Source organism: Cutaneotrichosporon cavernicola, assembly GCF_030864355.1.
Source record: "Cutaneotrichosporon cavernicola HIS019 DNA, chromosome: 1".
Taxonomy (NCBI): Eukaryota; Fungi; Basidiomycota; class Tremellomycetes; order Trichosporonales; family Trichosporonaceae; genus Cutaneotrichosporon; species Cutaneotrichosporon cavernicola.
Window position 1 is genome coordinate 3,465,073 of NC_083393.1, and position 19,775 is coordinate 3,484,847.

General features: G+C 57.4%; 9 protein-coding genes across 9 annotated transcripts; 4 read left to right on the forward strand and 5 right to left on the reverse strand.

Annotated features, from left to right (window-relative positions):
• Positions 1-366: 366 nt before the first annotated feature.
• CcaverHIS019_0112860 (uncharacterized protein) lies at positions 367-2,075 on the forward strand (the record flags this gene model as incomplete). Its single annotated transcript, XM_060596885.1, has 8 exons — positions 367-420; positions 463-643; positions 678-1,305; positions 1,339-1,571; positions 1,635-1,715; positions 1,754-1,840; positions 1,876-2,020; positions 2,054-2,075. The coding sequence occupies 8 exons, from the start codon at positions 367-369 to the stop codon at positions 2,073-2,075; spliced, it is 1,431 nt and encodes a 476-aa protein (XP_060453834.1).
• A 276-nt stretch (positions 2,076-2,351) lies between these two features.
• On the reverse strand, positions 2,352-3,093 carry CcaverHIS019_0112870 (uncharacterized protein; the record flags this gene model as incomplete). Its single annotated transcript, XM_060596886.1, has 4 exons — positions 2,352-2,542; positions 2,578-2,685; positions 2,776-2,940; positions 2,973-3,093. The coding sequence occupies 4 exons, from the start codon at positions 3,091-3,093 to the stop codon at positions 2,352-2,354; spliced, it is 585 nt and encodes a 194-aa protein (XP_060453835.1).
• Positions 3,094-3,573: 480 nt separating this feature from the next.
• Positions 3,574-5,581, reverse strand: CcaverHIS019_0112880 (uncharacterized protein; the record flags this gene model as incomplete). Its single annotated transcript, XM_060596887.1, has 4 exons — positions 3,574-4,552; positions 4,586-4,733; positions 4,866-4,898; positions 4,948-5,581. 4 exons carry the CDS (start codon positions 5,579-5,581, stop codon positions 3,574-3,576), a joined length of 1,794 nt encoding a protein of 597 aa, XP_060453836.1.
• A 933-nt stretch (positions 5,582-6,514) lies between these two features.
• CcaverHIS019_0112890 (uncharacterized protein) lies at positions 6,515-8,412 on the reverse strand (the record flags this gene model as incomplete). Its single annotated transcript, XM_060596888.1, has 5 exons — positions 6,515-7,108; positions 7,140-7,218; positions 7,252-7,588; positions 7,629-7,759; positions 7,811-8,412. 5 exons carry the CDS (start codon positions 8,410-8,412, stop codon positions 6,515-6,517), a joined length of 1,743 nt encoding a protein of 580 aa, XP_060453837.1.
• A 576-nt stretch (positions 8,413-8,988) lies between these two features.
• CcaverHIS019_0112900 (uncharacterized protein) lies at positions 8,989-9,567 on the forward strand (the record flags this gene model as incomplete). Its single annotated transcript, XM_060596890.1, has 3 exons — positions 8,989-9,019; positions 9,061-9,284; positions 9,319-9,567. 3 exons carry the CDS (start codon positions 8,989-8,991, stop codon positions 9,565-9,567), a joined length of 504 nt encoding a protein of 167 aa, XP_060453838.1.
• A 1,943-nt stretch (positions 9,568-11,510) lies between these two features.
• CcaverHIS019_0112910 (uncharacterized protein) lies at positions 11,511-13,497 on the reverse strand (the record flags this gene model as incomplete). The annotated part of the gene is made up of 3 exons (XM_060596891.1): positions 11,511-12,156; positions 12,195-12,932; positions 13,025-13,497. 3 exons carry the CDS (start codon positions 13,495-13,497, stop codon positions 11,511-11,513), a joined length of 1,857 nt encoding a protein of 618 aa, XP_060453839.1.
• A 643-nt stretch (positions 13,498-14,140) lies between these two features.
• Positions 14,141-15,854, forward strand: CcaverHIS019_0112920 (uncharacterized protein; the record flags this gene model as incomplete). The annotated part of the gene is made up of 4 exons (XM_060596892.1): positions 14,141-14,697; positions 14,749-15,231; positions 15,266-15,320; positions 15,381-15,854. The coding sequence occupies 4 exons, from the start codon at positions 14,141-14,143 to the stop codon at positions 15,852-15,854; spliced, it is 1,569 nt and encodes a 522-aa protein (XP_060453840.1).
• Positions 15,855-16,329: 475 nt separating this feature from the next.
• On the reverse strand, positions 16,330-17,265 carry CcaverHIS019_0112930 (uncharacterized protein; the record flags this gene model as incomplete). The annotated part of the gene is made up of 3 exons (XM_060596893.1): positions 16,330-16,559; positions 16,772-16,894; positions 16,935-17,265. 3 exons carry the CDS (start codon positions 17,263-17,265, stop codon positions 16,330-16,332), a joined length of 684 nt encoding a protein of 227 aa, XP_060453841.1.
• Positions 17,266-18,634: 1,369 nt separating this feature from the next.
• Positions 18,635-19,603, forward strand: CcaverHIS019_0112940 (uncharacterized protein; the record flags this gene model as incomplete). The annotated part of the gene is made up of 5 exons (XM_060596894.1): positions 18,635-18,745; positions 18,842-18,920; positions 19,005-19,121; positions 19,266-19,435; positions 19,517-19,603. The coding sequence occupies 5 exons, from the start codon at positions 18,635-18,637 to the stop codon at positions 19,601-19,603; spliced, it is 564 nt and encodes a 187-aa protein (XP_060453842.1).
• Positions 19,604-19,775: the final 172 nt, after the last annotated feature.

Here is a 19,775-nt window from a genome sequence, read left to right on the forward strand (position 1 = left end):
GCGGTCAGTTCGGTTGCTGGTCCTGCTACCAGTTATTCTGATTGCTGACTGCTGCTGACCATATAGGGAGGCAGCTCCGTATGGATGGTGGGGTGGGCCGGAGTATGTGCCCCGAGTCGCAGCGAGGACTGTAGTATCTAGATCATCGGGACCCAGATCTGGTGCCCGATACTCTTCTACTTGCCGCTACAAACACACGGGGGGTTGCGCTCCAATCTGGTACTGACGTATGACCACGATGTGTCGGCTCTTGAGTCTGATTCCCATCGGCAGGTAGACTTCGGCGTTCACCGATGACATGACCTAATACATGCCATCTGGTTGGCCCACTGCCCACTGTCCACTAGCTTCACTCTCCAACACACCATGCCAGTCTTCCCGCAGAACTACACGTCGACAGTCTCGCATTGGCAGGCGACGGTGAGTCTTGGAAGGAGTGCAGTGCTAGTGCGCTAACATCAGAACCGCGGGCCCGGCTCACTCTGGGACCATGGACGCACGGATGTGTTGCCCTCGGATGCGGACATTGTGATTGTTGGTGCTGGCGCAACGGGCGTGTCGCTGGCGTACCACCTCACACGGCCTGGGATGGAGAAACGCAGAGTTGTTCTCCTGGATGCCAAGGATGTCGCCTCGTGCGCATGTGAGCTTTCATTGCTTGGGGGAGCTGATACCAGCGGGACGGAACGGTGGTCATATCGGGCCAGCGTCGTGGGAGGTGATGGGGCATCTCACCAAGCCGCTTTCTCATGGCGGTGGCGGCGTGTCGGAAGAGGACGCACTGGATGTCCTGTTCTTCGAGCAGGAGACGCTCGACTTGTGTGAGTTGATCGTGATGCGAGAGCGCCTCGACGTCGACTTCTGGCGCGGATACCGTCTCGTCGTGTCAACCACTCCTGAAGGGGTTGAGGAGAGTAAGCGGACGTTGGATGCGTATCACCGAGCCATAAAGAGGAGCGCCAAGCACGGCGATAAGCGCCTCGATGCCAGTGCTCTCTTCGACGCCGGCGAGGCAGAGCGCGTGTCCCGCGTCAAGGGGGCGTTGGGTATGAAGTGGACGCCGTCCGGGAGCTGGCACCCACACCGCGGCATCACGGCGCTTTTGAAGAAAGCGCTGGAGAACAAGGACATGAGTTTCTACTCTTGGGCGCCGGTCGCCTCTCTCAAAGAGTACCGCGGCGGATGGACCGTCGACTGTGGTGACCGCGGCGTGATCCGCACCAAGCAGGTGGTTCTCGCTACAAACGGGTACACCCGCCACCTGTTCCCCGACGACTTTGCCGCCAACACTGGCATAGCAGCACAGTGAGCAGCCAAGGGATCGAATACTGATGAAAGCTTGACGCCGTACCGTGGCCACGCAGGGCTCGTTGTGCCTCCGACGACATATGCAGGCGACAAGTCCCTCAAAGGACAGTACGGAATCGAGAACGGGCCATACCTCATCCAGACACCATATGCTGGCATTGTGCTCGGGCCCTTTAACGCTACTGTTGTCAACACCTTTGGATCGCCGCGCGACCTGTATGGAATCGACGACGACTCGGTCGTCGTACCCAAGTTCCGCGAGTGTGAGTCTAGGTGTTTGTTCCCCCACAGCCAAAGCGGCTAGTACCTTGAGTGACTAACGGAAGGGCTCGCAAACTATTGCCGCGACAACTATGTTGACTGGGGACCCGAGTCGGAGGGGGAGGGCTTGGCTCGCGCGTGGTCGGGTAAGTTTCAGGTTTCAGTGCGACGGGTCTGACGGCAGGCATCATGTGTCATTCGGTCGACATGAGGCCCCTCGTCGGAGAGGTGCCCGGCAAAACGGGAATGTTCATCTCGGCCGGGTACAATGGTATAGCAGTAGCAATGTGCCGGAGCTGACCTCAGGCCACGGCATGGCGACCATTGTCAACATCACGCGCTGCCTCGCGCAGCATCTCGTCACGGGTGTGCGCGACCACCGGCTCCCGCGGTGTTTCGACATTTCGCAGGAGCGGCTCGACCGTGCCGCCGCCGAATGCCTCCCTCTCCTGTAACCATTTCATTGGAAGAGCGCTGACCGCAGTCCTCCCGAGCCCAAGTTGTAGATGTGTCAGCTGAAGCTGCCCCACTCCAGATGTCTTACGTAACGAAACACAAACATGAAGGGGCGTGTAGCTCAGTTGGTAGAGCGTGTCATTAGCACTTGGTACTTGACAAGGTCTTTGGTTCGATTCCTAACCCGTCCACATGATTTATTTTTGAACCGCTCCGTGTCGTATCCTTATCATGGATGATACCCTACAACTGCGCAGCGCTGCGGATTCGCGGTATTCTTGGCGGAAAGACGCTACATCTCACTCATACACCATACATTCTTGATTTTAGGCAAGAGCAGCAACGCCAACGGCCACAAGCGCAAACAGAGCTGGCAAGCCCGCACCCACCGCGCTGCTGGCAGGCGGTGCGTTCCACGGCTTGACACTGTCGGGGAGCTCCTGTGCGGCTTTGGGGCCGATAGTAAAGTTGGGCGACGCGAGGAAGAAGTAGGGGTTGGTCGCGGCGTCTTCGCCCTCTGCGGCGTTAGTTTGTTCATTTGCCGGTACCCACTGTTGTCCCAGGCCAGCACAACCTGGTACGTGCCGCCGGCGTTGATGCTAGTGTCTCCGGGAGGCTTGACAGGGCCAAAGCTCACGGTCGTCATGTTGGCCAGGACGCCTGTGGTTAGAATCTAACAACGGTATGAAATCTAACAACGGCATGAAATCTAACAACGGCATGAAATCTAACAACGGGATGACTACTCACGCTCCTGGGTGTCGAACAGACCCTTGCCGCTCAGCGAAGTGCCGACGGGCGTGTGGCCGGCGGGGTGGAAGATGGTCGTGTTCTTGTTGGCCAGGAGGACCATGAGTTTCGGAGATGTGTCCTCCTTCCATTCCCAATTGACATAGAGAGTGCCATTGAGCGGGACTGGTGTCAGGAAAATAAAAAGCCATACGTACTGGTAGTGTTGGCGGTCGGGAAAGTGATCTGGCTGCCGGCCGTTGTGGCGTTGAGGAACGTGAGTCCGTCGGCGTAGGCCGTAGCAGCGAGCACGGCAGTGAAGAGCGAGGCGAAGAACATGGTCAAGTGGTGAGTGGGGAGGAGTGTGAGAGCAAGATTCAAATAGGCTGCACGGGACAACAACCATTGGAGCGCAACCCGAGACAAGACAGACGGAGATCAGTGGACTTGTGGCCGACGAAGGAAGGCGGGGTTGGCAGCCAGGCCCGGGGGTTAGAGGGGCCACTAGCGCCCAAGTGGCTGGGCAAGGTAGATGGAGAGAGGAGACGTAGGCCCCATGGGCCATGGCCGACGGCACAGGCACTTGTTATTTGCTAATGAACAACCCACTCTGGTCATGCAAGCGAAACATACCCGACTAGGGTCCATTCTATTCCCATCCACAAATCAACAAGGCTGTTGTTGGAACACGCGCACGTGTGGCTGACGTGAGATGACTTTGACATTGACATTTGGTCCAGATGAAGAATCAGACTGCCCAATAACTGTAACTGTACATCCGTAATGCTACACCCTACCCATCCATTCCTACCAAACTACTCAGCTGCGCTGCGAGTCTAATGATTCCCGCCCGCGTCCCTCCGACACCGACACGGCCCTGTCCGTACTTGATCGACTGGCTCTGCGGCCCTCGAGCACTGCCGCCGTTGACACTGGTGGCGCAATGCCGATATCGTCCCAGACGTCTTGCTCGCTCTGGTCTGTTGCGCGGGAAATCCGGCGCGCAAGAGGCTCGCCGACGTGGGTGAGACGCCGCGAGAGTGGCTCGTCCAGGAATCGCGAGAGCGATCCACGCCGCACAGGACTCGACGGGTAGTCCTCCATGGTCTCTTCGACGCTCTCCATTGCGAGGCGGGACGGGCGGGACCTCTCTCCAGAGGTGAACGACACGCGCCTGCTGGGCCTGTGGCCGTGTTCCGAGAGGTCCAAGGTGCCTGGGAAACCTGGACTGGAGGCTTCGCGTCGCGGAGGCGTTGCGAGCGGGCCAGGACGCATGTCGCCTGGCGAGGGTGTTGGCGTGATTGGGTGCATTGGGTCGAGAAGGATGGATGGGGCGGCATGGGTTGGAGAGGTGGTGCGATACAGTCCAAAGCGACTGGTGCGCATGGGCTGTGGCGACGTGATGGTGCGGTGTAATGTCCATGGACGCGGGGGGTCATGGGCACGACTGGTGGATGTGGCTTGAGCGTGCGCGTGCGTGTCTGTTGTGGGGTGCGAGGTTTCGGGCTCGGAACCTTGGTGAGCTGGCTTGCCAATTGCGGGCGACGTGCTCGACGACGCGACGCCGTCGCCTCCTGCCCAGTGGTACGTCTCGCAATTCCGCCTGGAACTCAAATACGTGGTGTACGCGGCGCGGGCCTCCTCGTCCTCGGCCTGTTGGCGTTTCTTGCGGGACCAACAAGCGCGCAGAACAGCAATAAGTGTCAACAGCCCTATTCCGCCAACGACACCGCCGAGGATACGTGACACGTAGAGTGCCTCGCCTTGGTTAAAGTCGCTAGACGTCTGCGCGGCCAAGCTGGCGTCAGTGCGAGATTAGGATGTGGCTCACGTATTGGTCCTTGACATGCTTCCCGCAGTGTAGAAGGTGACGCTGTGTAATCCGACAATGCCGTCCGCACGTAGGGACAGCGTGTGCGGCGTATCCGTCTCCGCATCCAGACGACGGAGATACAGTGTCGTGTCGGCACTCCACTTTGCTGTAACGTCAATCCGCTTGTTGGCGATTGGGGGATCCCACTCCACAACCAGCTCGCCTCGCTTCGGTCCAACTGTTCCTCGAACAACAACAAATGAACTGCCTGCTGGAACAGGTACATGGACCGTCGCACCTCTCAGTCCAACCAGCTCGCCATTACCGTCGTCTTGAGGTCAGCCATCCGTCTCACCTAACGCACGCCCCCTCCAACATACCTATTCCGTTCCCAAGAGCCCAATCACCACCCCACTCGAACGCCTCGTTGGCTTTCCCGTCCTCGGCGAAGCGCACGCTGGTCATGTACACGCGGTTGCTTGAACCTGTATTACCAGCGATGTTTGTGAAGATGGTCGCCCCGCTGATGCTGTACGCCGCTGACGTCTGATCCTCAATAGTCGCTTGCACTCGATCGAATGGCGAGTTCTGCACGTCCGCCAGGACACCATCCGCACCGGGATGGGACGGAAGCAGACGCCCCGCTCCGTCGCGCACACTGACAGCCGAGTCGCGGCCAATAGTGGACGTGGTTGTGGGCGATAATGGTGGGTCACGAGCGCCGTACAACGCAACCCCTGTGCCCTCCACGGCGAGCTCCACCGAGGCGTGCCCGGATCCGCGGGTCGTATGCACTTGCCTGCGCAGCGTGTCGGACCACTCTGGCTCCCACGCGCCGTGGAAGAGGAAGAGGGGGCTCGCGTCGTCAATGTCGAAAGAAATAGAGATGTCGGAGATGTCGGAGGGTGCAAGTGTGAGGGATCTAGAGTGGGCCGGACCTCCACCAAGGTTGGCCGCGGTAGCCCCCGACACAGCGGACCCCAGCAGGGCAAGGACCGCGCGCACATGCCGCATCCGGGGTGAGCATGGGCTGTTTCGTGCGTGTCCAGAGTTGCGTTCGATTGTGTTGGGTGTGGAGTGAATTGTAGAGAGTTGTTCTGCCAAGGTAGCCGAGGTGTTAGTGTGAGCGGGTGGTCACGCCGGATGTCGGGGTGAGCACTGTGTGGTGAGGAAAACATTGGACAGGTTAGATGCATTGAAACGTACGTACGCACGTACGCACGTACACACTGTACTCGAGCAGCTGGACAGGGGAGAGACGACGTTTCTGTGTTCACCGTTTGTGGAGTGCACCTGACATGGGAGGGGGAGTTGGGCTGATACCATCGACTGCGAGGCACGACAGTCAAGTGGGCGTAATAAGGCCTCGCCTTTTGCGATCGATCATTGTCTCCCCTCATCCCCTAATCACCCCTCTCGCCAAGCAATGACCTGTCAGCGCGTGACACGACAGTCAAGCAATGCGGGGAAGGGGAGGTGGTGGGCCAATCCAGTTTCCCATAGAGGGATACATACCCCACACATGAGGGCACACGGGTCCCCACTTGTTCCGTCGCTTGACGTTGGTTGTTTGGCCGGACTATCCCCGCCAGGCTGGGATTAGCCCGCCGGGGTCTGTTTGCACGGCGCACCCTTCTACGCAGTCTCCGTCAGAATGCTCCGCATACCTTCAGATCTAGGTGCAACGAGGGATAGAAACGAGCTTTTTCTGCAACCGGTACTGACGTCGGCGGCTACATGCTAGCAATGGGGTGTCGCGGCTTACGTGTACGGAGCGACTTGCTCACTGCTCAGGTTGTGAGGGAGGATCTCACCAGCCCCAAGATCACTGCGCTGGCGAGTGCGTAATCGCGCCAATCCGAGTAGAAGCTTCGGGGAGCTTCAGAGGGCAAAGCGATACAAAGGCCAGGCGTATACGCATAAACACTAGTCTAATCATCAAATCCGTCAGTCGCTTGGTGCGGTGGGTCGTGTCGGGAGCGGCCGCCGGGACCGAGGTGACGTCGGCGACAGTGGGGCACCTTGTGCTGGGGCAGGTGGTGGGGAGCTGTTACGGTCGAGAGGAGGAGGTGGGGAGTCGTTAGGGTCGAGAGGAGCCTCAGCTTGGTCTGGCTGCGCGGCACCGAGTCGCTGAAACGCCCCCAACACATACGGGTGCTTGTAGTCGGCCAACGGTGTGACCGGTTCCACCGTCGTCGCCTTGTCTGGTGTAGTGTGGGTGTGGGGAAGCTTAACGAATCCACTACTTGGCTCGTCAAGTCCCGGACTGAGAGGTGCGAAGAGCTGATCGCCTGACGATAAAACTCCAGACACGTTCGAGCGGACGCGGGTGGACCACAGTGGGTTGTACGAGGGCGGGAGGGCGCCACAGTACTGGGACGACGAGGTCGAGTGGATCGAGGCGCCGTCCACTTCCTGTATGTGCGGCGAGCGGTAATTGGGGTCCTGGACTGTTGCTCGGGCCTTGGCGCGAGCGCGGCGCCGGAGCCAAAAGAACGCAAAGATGGCAGCGAGGCTGAGGGCGCCCAACACACCACCGACCTAGCGTCAGTAGGGCCAAGGCAGCACTCACGATGCCGCCGATGATCTTGCCACGCCCACTCGTCGTAGCTGTCTCCGTACCGGGGGTGGCTTCTTGGGATGTACTATTCCTGGAGTCAGTTGTGGGCGAAACTGAGACGCACTCGTTCGCCGACGCGGAATAGTACGCCAGCATGTGTAGGCCGATGGCGGTGATGTTGTGCAGTTCACTGCTCAGCGTCTGGATGGTGAGGTTGTACTCCTTGTCCGGGTCAAGGTACTTGGCGTACAGCATGGCCGGTGCACTCCATGCACAGGTGGCAGAAAAGTACCATCCTTCCGAGGGGAAGAAGGGCGGCGGAGGGTTCCACTTGACCAGTGCTTGCCCGCGGTCGGGTCCTAATGTCCCATTGATGAAGACGAAGGTGGTACCTCGTGGAATGGGGACTGTTATTGTTGACGAGTTGCCTGCAACGAGTTCCGTCACGACGCTCGGGCCATCTGGGTGTTATCTACCGTCTCAGTGGCCGCGCAAACTTACCATTCACTGCTGTGCGTCGGTTCTCCGGACGCCACCGTGATGACTCGCTATCTGAGACGATGAAGCGGGGATTGGGGGCTCCGTTCAACACGAAATCCTCATACGACACAGGAACTTGGTCCCAGGTTGATCTGGTGTGAGCCGAGCCCAATGGCTCGTGCTGGCGTTGCGTTGGTACGTACGCGTTTGACAGTAACTGGGTCCTGATCGTCACACCGTGTACAGAATACGTTCGTGCCGGGTCCACAGGTTTCATGATGAAGTTGTGCATCCCCCATGACCTCCCGTCCACAGACAGCAGTGTTTCTGTCTGTGGCGCTGCCAAGCTATCAGCCGTAATATTGTCGAAAGCCTCCTTGTCGACGCTGAACTTGATCTCCTGAGCTGTCCCCTGTGTGCTTGGTGTTCGTGAACCGAGGATCCGTATCCCAGTCGCCTCAGTGCGCAACTCGAGGCGCGGCGGTTCTGCGGTCAGGTTTTGGGGGGGCTGCACAGTGTGATACGAGTCTCCCCAGCCCACCGGACCGCTGTATTTAGACGGCGAAGTCCACAGGGCGAAGGGGGCTGCCGAGCTGGTGGACTGGTTGCTGAAGTTGGTGGTCCATGCTGGGTGGACGTTTGGGATACCCCATTTCAGCAAGGGTGAGATGTCGGTGATGTTGTACTCGAACGAAAAGTAGTTGTAGGTGGCATGAGATGGCCGGGCGAACAGTATCAGAGCGAACGCGACGAGTGATATATGAGCCGACAGTCTGGGGCTTGCTGGGGGATTGGACACCGCCATCTCGAAGAGATCCGTCAGACTGCGCACAATGATGGCGGCGTGTTATTTGGTTTCTTTGCGCCTGAGATGATGGGAAACGCATGAGAGAGTCCATTCTTGCGAGATCAAGAGGGATTGAGCTTGACTTGGCGCTTGCAAGTGCAAGCGAACAATACTACGAAGTGCGTATGAACGGGCATCAGCAAACAGCGAACGCCATGATTCATTGGTGACGGAAATTCGGTGGGTACGTTTTGTCGATCATGCGTCCCTTTTACAGTCACCTCACCTCACCAATGCCGCCAAGCGGGTTCGCCGTCTTGTTCGCATCCGAACAGACGCCACCCAGGCGTTTGTTCAAGACATGCACTTGATCCTAGAATTCTTGGCGGCCAGGGCCTAGCCGTTAGACATGGTGCGGGCTGGATGATTAGACCGCCATTATGATCCACTGTCTTGTGACGGTTACGTTCAATCTGGCCGCGTTGCGTAATGTTCCAGTGGTATGGGATCTGCGAACAACCGGGCTCAGACTGACCAAGGTGGGATAATGAGCGAGTTCAGAAGACAGGTGGGATTGCACTCTTCAGTTCCAACATGCGACTGACCTTCGCCATTGCATGGGCTGGTGAGTGGTCGAACTGCCAATACTGAGCTCAGCGTTGGCAGACGTTGCCGTCTCCGTCTCCGGCACTCCCGATGAAGGGTTGGGGGTTCTGCTGGCTGCAGCGCGGGCGCTGAAGGACGCGCGGACGGAGACACGAACGCGAATACTCAAGCGCGGCATGCCTTGGAACCTTGGGGTGTGCGAGCCGCGCTGTATCGAAGGGGATGGGTTGTGGGACGACTGTCTCATCGCAGTCAACTTTACGAAATGTCTCCAGCATTGCTATGTGGGTACTCGCAAGAGCTGACGCTGACGGGCAGAAGTGGAGCGAACTGGCCGATTGCTTCCATTGTAACCAGGAGGTGCTGAAGAAGGACTATCGGGTGTACGAGTACCAACTGGGCGAGATGTGTGTCAAGTTTCTCAGGAACCCGACGGCCGACAGCTCTTGGCTCGGCGGTGTCGGAAACGATACTAACTTGTTCACATTCGGGGCTGCTCCAGCACCAACTTCTCAGAAGACGACGGGGCCACCAAAGAAGACTATCTCGGCCACCAAAGTATCGTGAGTGACTCGTGTCGCTGACACTGATGCGGAAAAACTACGTCTACGCCGCAGGCCCAGATAGTATCGGCGGCAGAGCGGCCGGTCGCCAGCCTAGGGTTGCTTGTAGCGGCGTGGAGTGCTGCGATGATGGGGAACTGGCGCTTCTGATATCTGTACATCTACAGCATGCTGTTACTGTCCCTCTCCAGTTCCGGAAGGCCTCATGTCTTGACTCGTGTCTCGGATGTACTCCCTCTTTGGCCCTAACCCTAGGTCATCGACATCTACCACCCTCGGCTCTTCTCGTTGAGCTGCACTATCGAAATCGTGGTTAATGGTGTAGAGATCCATTCTTGGTTGTAGGCTGGTGGCGCCAGTGCTTCTTCGATCTCGAACGGCTCTTGTGGATCGGAAGTATGCTCGATCTGCTTGATTCTCCGCGTCGTACGTTTCTGCCTCCACACGCACAAGACAATTGCTCCGATGAGGACGCATGCGACGACTCCACCGATCTCACATCAGCGTGGCCATTGCCACACTCACGACGCCACCGACGATCGCCCCCACGGGTTTGGGTTTGGACGGTGCGCTTGGAGGCCCGTCGACAGCGACGCTGGTTTGGAATGGGGTTAGGATTGGGATTGGCCGCCCACTCGTGCTGAGTGAGGCCGACGCTTGCAGCCCAACCAGTCCTCTATCTGGGGCTAGGGCGCTAGGAAAGAGGAATGGGTTATAGAGTTTTGGATTGTCGGTTTTTTGGGCGACACCGTTCATTGGTCTTTTATGAGATGGTAATGACAATTTAGATACTCACGGCCTGGCAATGCTCAAAGTCTGGCCGTCCAACTCGCTGACAGCGCTGCTAACGGCTGAGATCTGATCCGCCGCCATCTGGACGTGTGGTGGGAGGCAAACTGCAAGATGTGCTTCTCGCTACGCAAGTGCTTATGAGTGTGTCTGGCTGATCATGGCTGAACGTGCTCCACGCTTCGCATGATTCAGGCCCGGAATGTGAGCGCGACAGGGTTCCTGGCCGTCAATGCGGTTGCGCTTGAGAAGACTGCTGAGATGGAAAGCGGCGCAGTGCCTCGGCATCAAGTGACTGTCCAAGGGCCCCGAGGCGCTCAGGAGGTTGGCGTACTGTGGAATAAAATCAGCCAAAACCTGTGCTGGGTAGGATCAATATCGCAGACACATGACCCGCCATGTCCCTGGCCGATGGGTACATGTTCGGAACCGAGCCAGCCTAACAACCTTGTTTGAGTGTCCAGAGCACTCTTCCAGAGGACTCTGCTGATTTCCAACTTCCAACAGACCTGTGGCTTATGGGCATCCGATTAGCTCCCTGGATAAGCCCGGCGATCGGCGAGGAGCCATTATGAAGCTGTCCGTATCGGTACGGCCTCCGTTTTATCGGAGGTTTGGAGCGGAACAGACGAGTTCAAGATGTGACCGAGCGGAACCAAACCCCTGGCAGTACCACCTCCCATCAACCTCCATCTTGCGTCCTAACTGTCTCTCCAGACACCTTTCGTACGCTTAGGAAGGCCAAAAAGTCCTCGACCAGGTTCGAACTAGTGACCTTGTGAGTATGCAAGCTGTCAGATTGCAATCGCACGCTCTACCACTGAGCTACGAGAACGACGCTGAACGTCTGTTCGTCGGTTTAGCGGCGATTGATATTGTGTTCGACTGTTGGTCGGTTTAGCGGCGATTGATCTTGTGTTCGACTTCTCGGAGATGACAGCGGGGTCGAGATCGAGGCTGACTGCATGGATGGAGTCTCCGGCCGAAGTGTGTTAGTATCCAAGAACAGCAACGTGTAGACTACTGGGCATCGCCAGATGCCCCAGACCACAGTCAGTGCCTCGGACCAAAGCCAGAGAGTCGCCAGCAGCTATACGCGCATACAAGCTTTATATTACACATACCCAACACTCTAATATAACACATACCCAATACTCTCTACGGGTCGGGGTTGATAGCCCGCAACATGTCCTCAGAGTAACCTGCCTGCAGGTTCTGCCCGCCTTTCTCGTCCTTGAATGTCGACGGCTTCTCTGACGACTGCCTTGAGGAAGCGTTTGCGGCGTGCTTCTCCCTGAACAAACCCCGTTGGCTAGACGACACAGCGGGCCCTACTGCTCCACCAAGCGCTGCACCACCATGCGTTTCTGGCAAGTAAGGCTGCTTCCAGTCGGGCACCGTCGATTGGGTGGGGTTCGACATGCCTGACCCTCCAGTGCGCTGCTTTCCGGTGTTGGAGTTGGTGTTGGAGTTGGAGTTGGTGCCTAGCAGCGACGCGTCGCTGCCGCTGTTAGTCCGCGTGGCGCTGTCACTGGGGAACTGGTCCGCCCACGCCGGGTTGTAGCTTGGTGGAATGACCTTGTTGGCAGCTTCGCTGTCGACCGCCTGCCGCACGAATGGGGTGAAGCGCGAGTTCTCGATGGAAGCGACATGCTCGGCTTCCTCGCGCTCCCTCCGCTTTCTGGGCTTCCATACGCAGAAATAGACGGCAATGGCGGCGAGCAACAGACCTCCCGCCACACCGCCTACCACGCCCCCAACGATCGCTGCAATGTTGGGTCCATTCGAGGGTTTGACGGGTACTCTGCGCTGGTTAGTGCCTAGACCCAAGTTGTAACTCACGTGCCGTTGCTGGTGCCGTACCAGTAGGTGATGCTGTGGATGCCCACTGTTGCTGTCTCGTTACTCGTAGTCGGGAACGGCGACAGAGTGAGATTGTACCGCACAGTCGGGTCCAGCTCTCGGAGGTACAGGATGGTATCTGTAGCCCACGAGTTGTTGGCCGAGTTGAAACTCTCTGTCCCGTCAGAAGTGGAAGTGTTCTGAGATGGCGGCAGCGGCAGAATCTGAGCTTGGAGCTTCGTCCGGCCGGGTCCTGTTGTGCCGTTGATCATAATGAACGAAACACCGTTTGGGATGGGGATTTCGCTATAAGTCCCGGGATTAGAGGAAATGGCCTGCCAGTAGTCCTGGGGCCCAGAATCTTTGGCCGGGCTGGAGGTCGTCGGGCCGGAGACAGTTTGAACGGGCGAAGCCAAGGGCCTGGTAGCGCCGCCAGCGCCGCCAGCGTTGCCAGCATTGCCACCGCCACCGCCACCGCCGGGAGCGTTGCCAGAGGTGGGGATAAGTACGTCCGCCACGCCGTTGTGCACTTTCCAGAGGTTGGCTGCGCTTTGGTCCTGGTTCACCCATCGGAGACGCGGGTTGAGAGCTCCATTGATGACAAAGTACTCCGTGTCTTGAGGTATTTGGTCAACTGACGAGCTGAAGTCAGCAATGTGGGTGGCACAAGCCTCCTGCGTGGCAGTGTTGATCCACACGACATCGATCAGGATCGCCGCGTGCTTGAACTTTGTGCAGCTGACGTTACTTACTAGTTTGTCATGATGCGGGTGGTGAACCCGACAGAGTCCACCGTATACAAAGCCGGGCCCCCAGCAGCGAAGACGTACACGTCGGTGCTTTGCCATTGGAGGTCAATACTGATGGCCGAGTTGTTCTCCCCAGGAGCTTGGACACCAGGCGAGGTCATGGTAGGGATCGCTTCGGCCAAGGTCTGATTTACGAGAGCGTTGAAGATTGCCTGACCGTCTGGCAGGGCCGGCGTGCGAGCTCCATACACTCGTAAGTCGCTGCCGAAGAATGGAGGACCTGCAGAGATGGAGTTGTAATTGATGTCGTCCATGGCTTGGGTGGTCGCAGTGGTAGCATCGAGTACGCGTTGAGAAGGGCCCCAGCCGACTTGGCCCACTGTTGGATTGGTGACGCCTCTGAACGCCGTCCGCCAACCCGTCGACCATCCAAATATGGGAGACACGGGGTCGAGTATGAACGAGATGGGTTTCCATTCGGGGTCGGCGGCGAGGACGACATCGACCAGCGCCAGTGCCGCGATGGACGCCTTGAACGTCGGTCCTAGCCGCATAACGCTGCCAAGGGGCCGATAACGGAGGGTGCGTGAAGGAAACTGTTGAGAAGCAGAGGAATGATAGCAAGTCGGAGATGTCAAAGATTGAACGGATGTGAGGGAGAGTGCGGCGCTAGATTCAGGAGGTCAAGCGCTGCTCGGCCGCGATCCGCCGGAACGTCTCTGTCCAGTTGGAGTGGTATGCTGGGTTCTGTGATGGGAGAGACGCGATCGAAATCTGAGCCAGGACGTCTAGAAGAAAGAGTATGAAGGTGGTTGTACAGTGATATCAGAGGTGGTTTGGATACATGTAGGTTCTCCTCTTCCGTCAGGGCACACAGCAGATGCCAAGCATCAGCTGCCACAATATCATTCCACACCCTTGTGGTAATCCTGGGATCTTAACCAATTCGGCTCCCGCTGATACGTTTAGTCTGCTCCGTCATACCCGTATCCTGACCAGTCCCAGCCTAAATCTTGCGACGCGAGAAAGGGGCCTGTGCCTCTGTTGGGCCGCAGCAAGAAGCTGTGTTCCTTAGATCCATAGGGCCAAAGCGTATTCCTGGTTAGCAGGTTCACAATCTTCTGGCATCAGTGCATGTTCACTTCACAATTCACAACTGCACACTTTCTGGAGATCCATACCACAACCAGTATCGCAATGTTTGTTCTACTGCTCGCCGCGGGCGCAGCAGTAGCAGCCCGCAACTTGGTCCCCTTCCAGCTCTCGATTTCGGACCAGTCACCGCTTGTCCAGTTCAGTGCGACTGGTCCAACAGGATGGAACTCTTCATTCTCGAGGTCGTCATGGGCCACCTACACCCAAGGCCAGGCGGGAATGGGCTCATCATGGCACTCGATCAACACTTCGGACTGGGGTTCTTACGCGCGGCCCAATTTCTCCATCAGCATTTCCGCCTCGGATATCATCGTGATGGGCGATGTCAACGGTTCTCCACCGGCTGATAACTCGATTAACGCAACGATCACCGAGTATCCACAAGCGGAGACCAGTACCGGTACCGGTCCGAGCAGTGGAGGGAATACCACTGGTGTCCCTGCATCCCAGGGCGTCAAGCTAGCTCCAGGTCAATTGGCGCGCCTGAGCAACCTCGACGAGAATAAGCCGTTCTCGGTCGGGTTCACCATCACGGATGCTCTACCTGGCGTGTACAACGTGCGCGGGTTCGTCGTCACGACTGGTCTTTTGAGTGACGCGTGAGTCCACTAGCCTTGGCACTCAGTTTGCCCCTTGTTGACTTTGGACAGAGAGACCTTTGACAAAGTACCGCAATCCACCGATTCGTTCGTCGTCGACGGTAAAGCCAATCCCGAATTCAAGGTGGATGGATCGGCTTGGACCGTCAATACTTCCACCATCTATGACGACTGTGAGTACGACGGTTGTGTTGTGCTCAAGCCAGCTACTGCTCGCAATGTGACAGAACTCTTCTGTCCCCAAGGAGATCAGAACGCAAACGTGACCATCAACGTCCCTCCCCGAACGGCTTTCGCCCTTGTCAACGGTACAGTTGGGCCTGATCGATCTGTCGCCAACTATCACTGGACTCCTGCACCCCCGAACGTGAGTTTAATGGACTTGCCGGGCGAGGACACCAGCACCCCTTGGGTGTCTGGACAAGTTCTGCACGCGCAGCGCTTGGACCCGGACGTCAACTACGTTCTCAATGTTACGCAGTCGAGATTGGGCAGTGTGCATCTGGACAAGGTGACGTTTTACAGTGCCAATGCGTGAGTTGGTGGCACTGTGATTTACTGACAACAGGACTGAGGCCCCTGATAATGGTCAGACACCCGTAGGCACAATCGTTGGTGGTGTCGTGAGTGACGCATCGCAGCCTGACCGCTGTAGAGCCGTGTTGCGCAACGGCTGACATTAGTTGGGTGGTGTTGGCGGTGCTTTCCTCCTCGCCATCCTTGGCTTCTACTTGTGCTTCTGGCGACCTCGCAAGCACCGTGAGAGAGAGGCAGAAGCGGCACTGGAGAGGAACAACGCTGGCTTCATTCCTTTCGGCACCAACGACGGTGACGGCGGGCAAGAGCCACTAATGCAGGAGACGGACGCCGGTAGCGTCGTTCTTCCTCCTCAGTATAACCCCGAGTGGGGCGCCGCCAGCGGGAGCGTGCAAGGGACATCTGGCTCGCACATTTCGACCATGAACAAGTCGCATCTCTCCCTCCAGGCGTCAGACTCCAAATCAGCCACGGGCGTCCTCACGCCTCTTGCGCCGTGGAAGGAGCCGTATGTCAACAGGACATACGCTCAGGAGGCCGCTCCGCCGAGCGCCGTGCATACACCTACTGACGCTCGAGGGCCTTTGGCACGACTGCCGCCTGGAGCAGCGCCAGTCTAACACGCGTCCGTCGACTGACCGTGAGGAACGCATGTGTCCATGGCAGTCGGGTCAGGGCATTGTATGTATAGTATGCAGTTCGGCATTCTGCCGTGTATCCTTACTTGACTACCGTAGATCACACTTGGGATTCCGTACAGTGACCTGCCTTGCGCACATCGGCTGTGGCATTAGGCGCGTCAAGGCGTCCTTAGGGGTTAGTCTCAAAGCAAACGAGGCTGCACACTATCACGTAGGCGACATGAGGATTCTATCGAGAAGCACACACCTAAGTGAGGATTGGCCTCTCCCCTGCCGCCCAAGTAACTCTTCTCACCTGTGCAGGACAATCCATAGTCAAGATTACATAACCTCGTGTACAACTATATAGTCTGACTCTATAAAACCCAGTAGGAACGTATCTCCGTGACGTGAATGATCCAACTCGCGCCCCCTCAGAGTGGCCACAAACCGAGGACAACCGCCTCCCGTCCCTTCAGAGTGGCCACAAACCGAGGACAACCATGGCGGTGAAGCCCGCGAACGTGATGGGTGTGAGCCCGTGACCCCCGCTACCGACCGCCATCGTCGGCCCGTTCGGCGGATTCCAGTTACTCATCGTCGCGTTGGCGGGGTATGCCGACACATCAGCTGGCAGCGTGTCGGCGCCGTCGGCGCGGATCTCGAAGGGTGCCGACCAGACAAACTGGTGTGGTTGCGTGGCGTCTGCTGTCAGCGAGACTGTGTATCGGTCATGCCTCGCCGCCGCTTTCCACATTCACCGCTGTAACAAAAGTTGAAGCACCACATTCACCGCTGTAATAACAAAAGTTGAAGCAGACACCAGATCGGCACAAACGCCAAACGCCAATGCACGAGTACACTTCAGCTATGTCGCCGTGCCTCCGCATTTCAACATCCTCCAGTTCTAGACTCACCGAGCTGATACGCCACCCCAACCGTGTACCCCGTTCCAGGCGGCACATCGTCGGGGTTCTCTCCGTAGGCCGGGATCCATTTTATCCAGTATGTCCCTGCCCCCGCTGGCTGTGCTGTTGATCCTGATATCAGCGCTGTGCCGTCACAAAAGTCAACACGCACGCATCAGTTTCGTGTACAGGAAGTACGGCTTAAAGTCATCTAGTTGCGAGTTGCCGACCTTGAGTTGCGAGTTGGAGTTGTCATTCGCCAATACGTACGCGACGCTCATGAGGCTCACCCCGTCCGGCAGCGAGTATTTCAAGTATGCTGTGCCGTTGTGGGACCAACTTGAGCTGGCGGATGGGAAGAGGACGGCGGCGCTGATCGGCACTTCGGTTGGGGTCGGGGTTGAGGAGATGGATGTTGCGGCTGAGGCTATCGCGCTCTCGTCGGCTGACAGTTGGGCGCGAGCGACCGCGCATGCCGCGCAGATAGTCAAGGCGAGGCGCATGGTGAATGATGCATTGACAACGTTGGATAATGACTTCTCACAGATCACAGTGCTGGGCACGCCCTTGGCAGTTTGGCAGTTTGGCGCCCACTCGTACTATAAGCGGGTAAGCGGTTGACCAACTGCGGCTTGTTAAGTTCAATATTGGTTGCCTGGGTACAGTGAGAGATTTGGGTAGATGGGCCTGTCGATCGTTAACCTGACCACTGTATCGGAGACTTGAAGGACCCCCTGGGGTTACCAATTGGCTGACGAGAAAGCGGGGAATGGCGGCCAGGTTGTTCAACAAGGCCGGGACTGAGGGAGATGGTGGACGCTGTGACGTCGAAGGCGCGGGTCGAATGGGCGGAAGTGAACGAAATTGGACAGAGGCCCAGGGTATTTCTTTGCCAAGCATTTACTGATCATGCCATTCTTGGATACTCCTGCTCTGCTCATGTGATGGTTTGTACCTCATTTGTCTTCCGCCATCACATGAGGGTATAGTGCTGCGAGGTGTATACGTAGATCTTATCCGTTTCGGTATTCTCCTATCGCCGTGCTTTCTCGGAGGAAAGGCGGAGACGAGTCATTCTAGACAGTCTGGAAGAATGTACCTAGGCGATCTCGTGTCGGACGGTTCTCGAGCATGGCAGGGGCAATCAGCTTGCAGTGGAGCTTGCCCCAGGCCAGACCTCGGACCACGCCAGATGGTTTGATCCCGAGCGTCTCAATATCCGTGGCAGATGCTCTCCAAGGCAAGCGCATTCCCTTGCCTTGGAGAGCATCATCGGTGGTGGAAACGTCCACTCTCTCCGACCCGTGTAACGGTGACGCCCCGGCTGAGCCAAAGCTGCTGGCTTTGGTAGGGAGATGGGAGATTGACTATTGCGAGACGGAATACAGGTGTCAGTGCCGATCCTATAAACTCGGACAAGTACTCGCTTTCTGAACCCCTGGGCGCCACAACGGGACTTCCTTGATTTGATGGCCTGTGCAAGAACCCGGCTTCGACTTTCTGGGATCTCCGGTATGCCCTCTTCCCTCTTCGGTTCAGATGTTAACAACTGGCCTACATGACAGCCATGACGAGAGAGGCTGCAAGCCCACCTTACATGAAGGACACTTTGGGAAAGTATTAGATCTCAGCAGAGAGTGAGAGCGGGGTTGGACGGATGGGCTTGGGATGCGGTGCAGGGCGATGCAGATGCGGAATCGCGCCCAGAAGAAGACAAAGGTTATCTGTTCGAAACACTCCACAGTGTCGCGTGACCTTTTATGTAAGGACCGGCCCCCTCAACAACAACAGTTAACCTTCTCAAAAGCAGACTTGTCACTCACACCCTTGCACACCCTCTCTCTACATGGCTCGTCACCTGCGACAGCAACCATGATCGACCGCTCCCAGATTCCCATGCTCTATCCCGCCCCGATGCAGCTTGAAGTCGTGCCAGGCTTCGCTGTCGGGATCCAGGTGACCTTGGTCCTCAAGGAGACATTTGTGAGCTGCCCGACCGTGCACCAATGTCGCCCTCGCCCTCGCCCTCGGAGTAACGCACTGACGGCGTATTTCTTCCAACGCACTGACGCCGTACAGGACAACTTTTCAATCCGCGACCTCGACGACCAGCCCGTTCTCAATGTCAAGAGCCGCTTCGGCCTGGCTCGACGAAAGGGTACGTCCTTGTTCAGCAGCCGTTCCCGTGGTTCCCGAGGTTCCCGTGGTTCTATGTTCCGGGGGGAGAATATGCTGACCCCAGACTTCGTTGACAACTATGGCAACACGGTATTCAGCTTGAAGGGCAAAAAGTACACGTTCACGGGCATGGACTCGAACCAGCGCGAGGTCCTCTCCGTCCACAGCCCCGTTGTGAGCGGTGAGTGTGTGAATGAGCAGGCCACGGAATTGGCCTCTGGCCGTGGGTTCCGTGTAAGAGATGACTGTGGCTATTGATTGTTACTGGTCTGAGCACGTAGCTGGCTCTCGGCTTTGCTGGTATAGTCGATCGTGCTCATGGTAGCCGACACAAAGCTTGATGCCACGGTGATCAACACCCTCACCCACAGCCACGAGACGGTCACAATTACTGGGAGATGGCCCGGCGATATCGTCGAGATCTTCTGGCAAGGCCACCTCATTGCCTTGATCATGCGTCAGTTTACGAAGCGCGATATTGTGGGCCAGAACACGGTGCGTCGTGGCAAAAGTGGGCCAGCACCCATTGGCTGGATGTCTCTTCAACTGGGGCATTTTGATACCAGCTGACCACAGTATATTATGACAGTCGCGCCGAATGTCGACTTGTGCATCATGGCCGCGTTGTGTGTTTGCATGGATGAGCGACGCGAGGCGACCTAAGCAGCACAATCCTCGAAAATCTATGTTGTATGATCTACAATCGACTCCAACACTAATCGAGACGCTCATAGCGTGATGTTGCATTCACCGTGCACTTGACACCTGAGCCGACTGACCCCACATATGGAGACCCCAGGTGTACCGCGGTCATGATCCAGGTTGCCCAGGTATC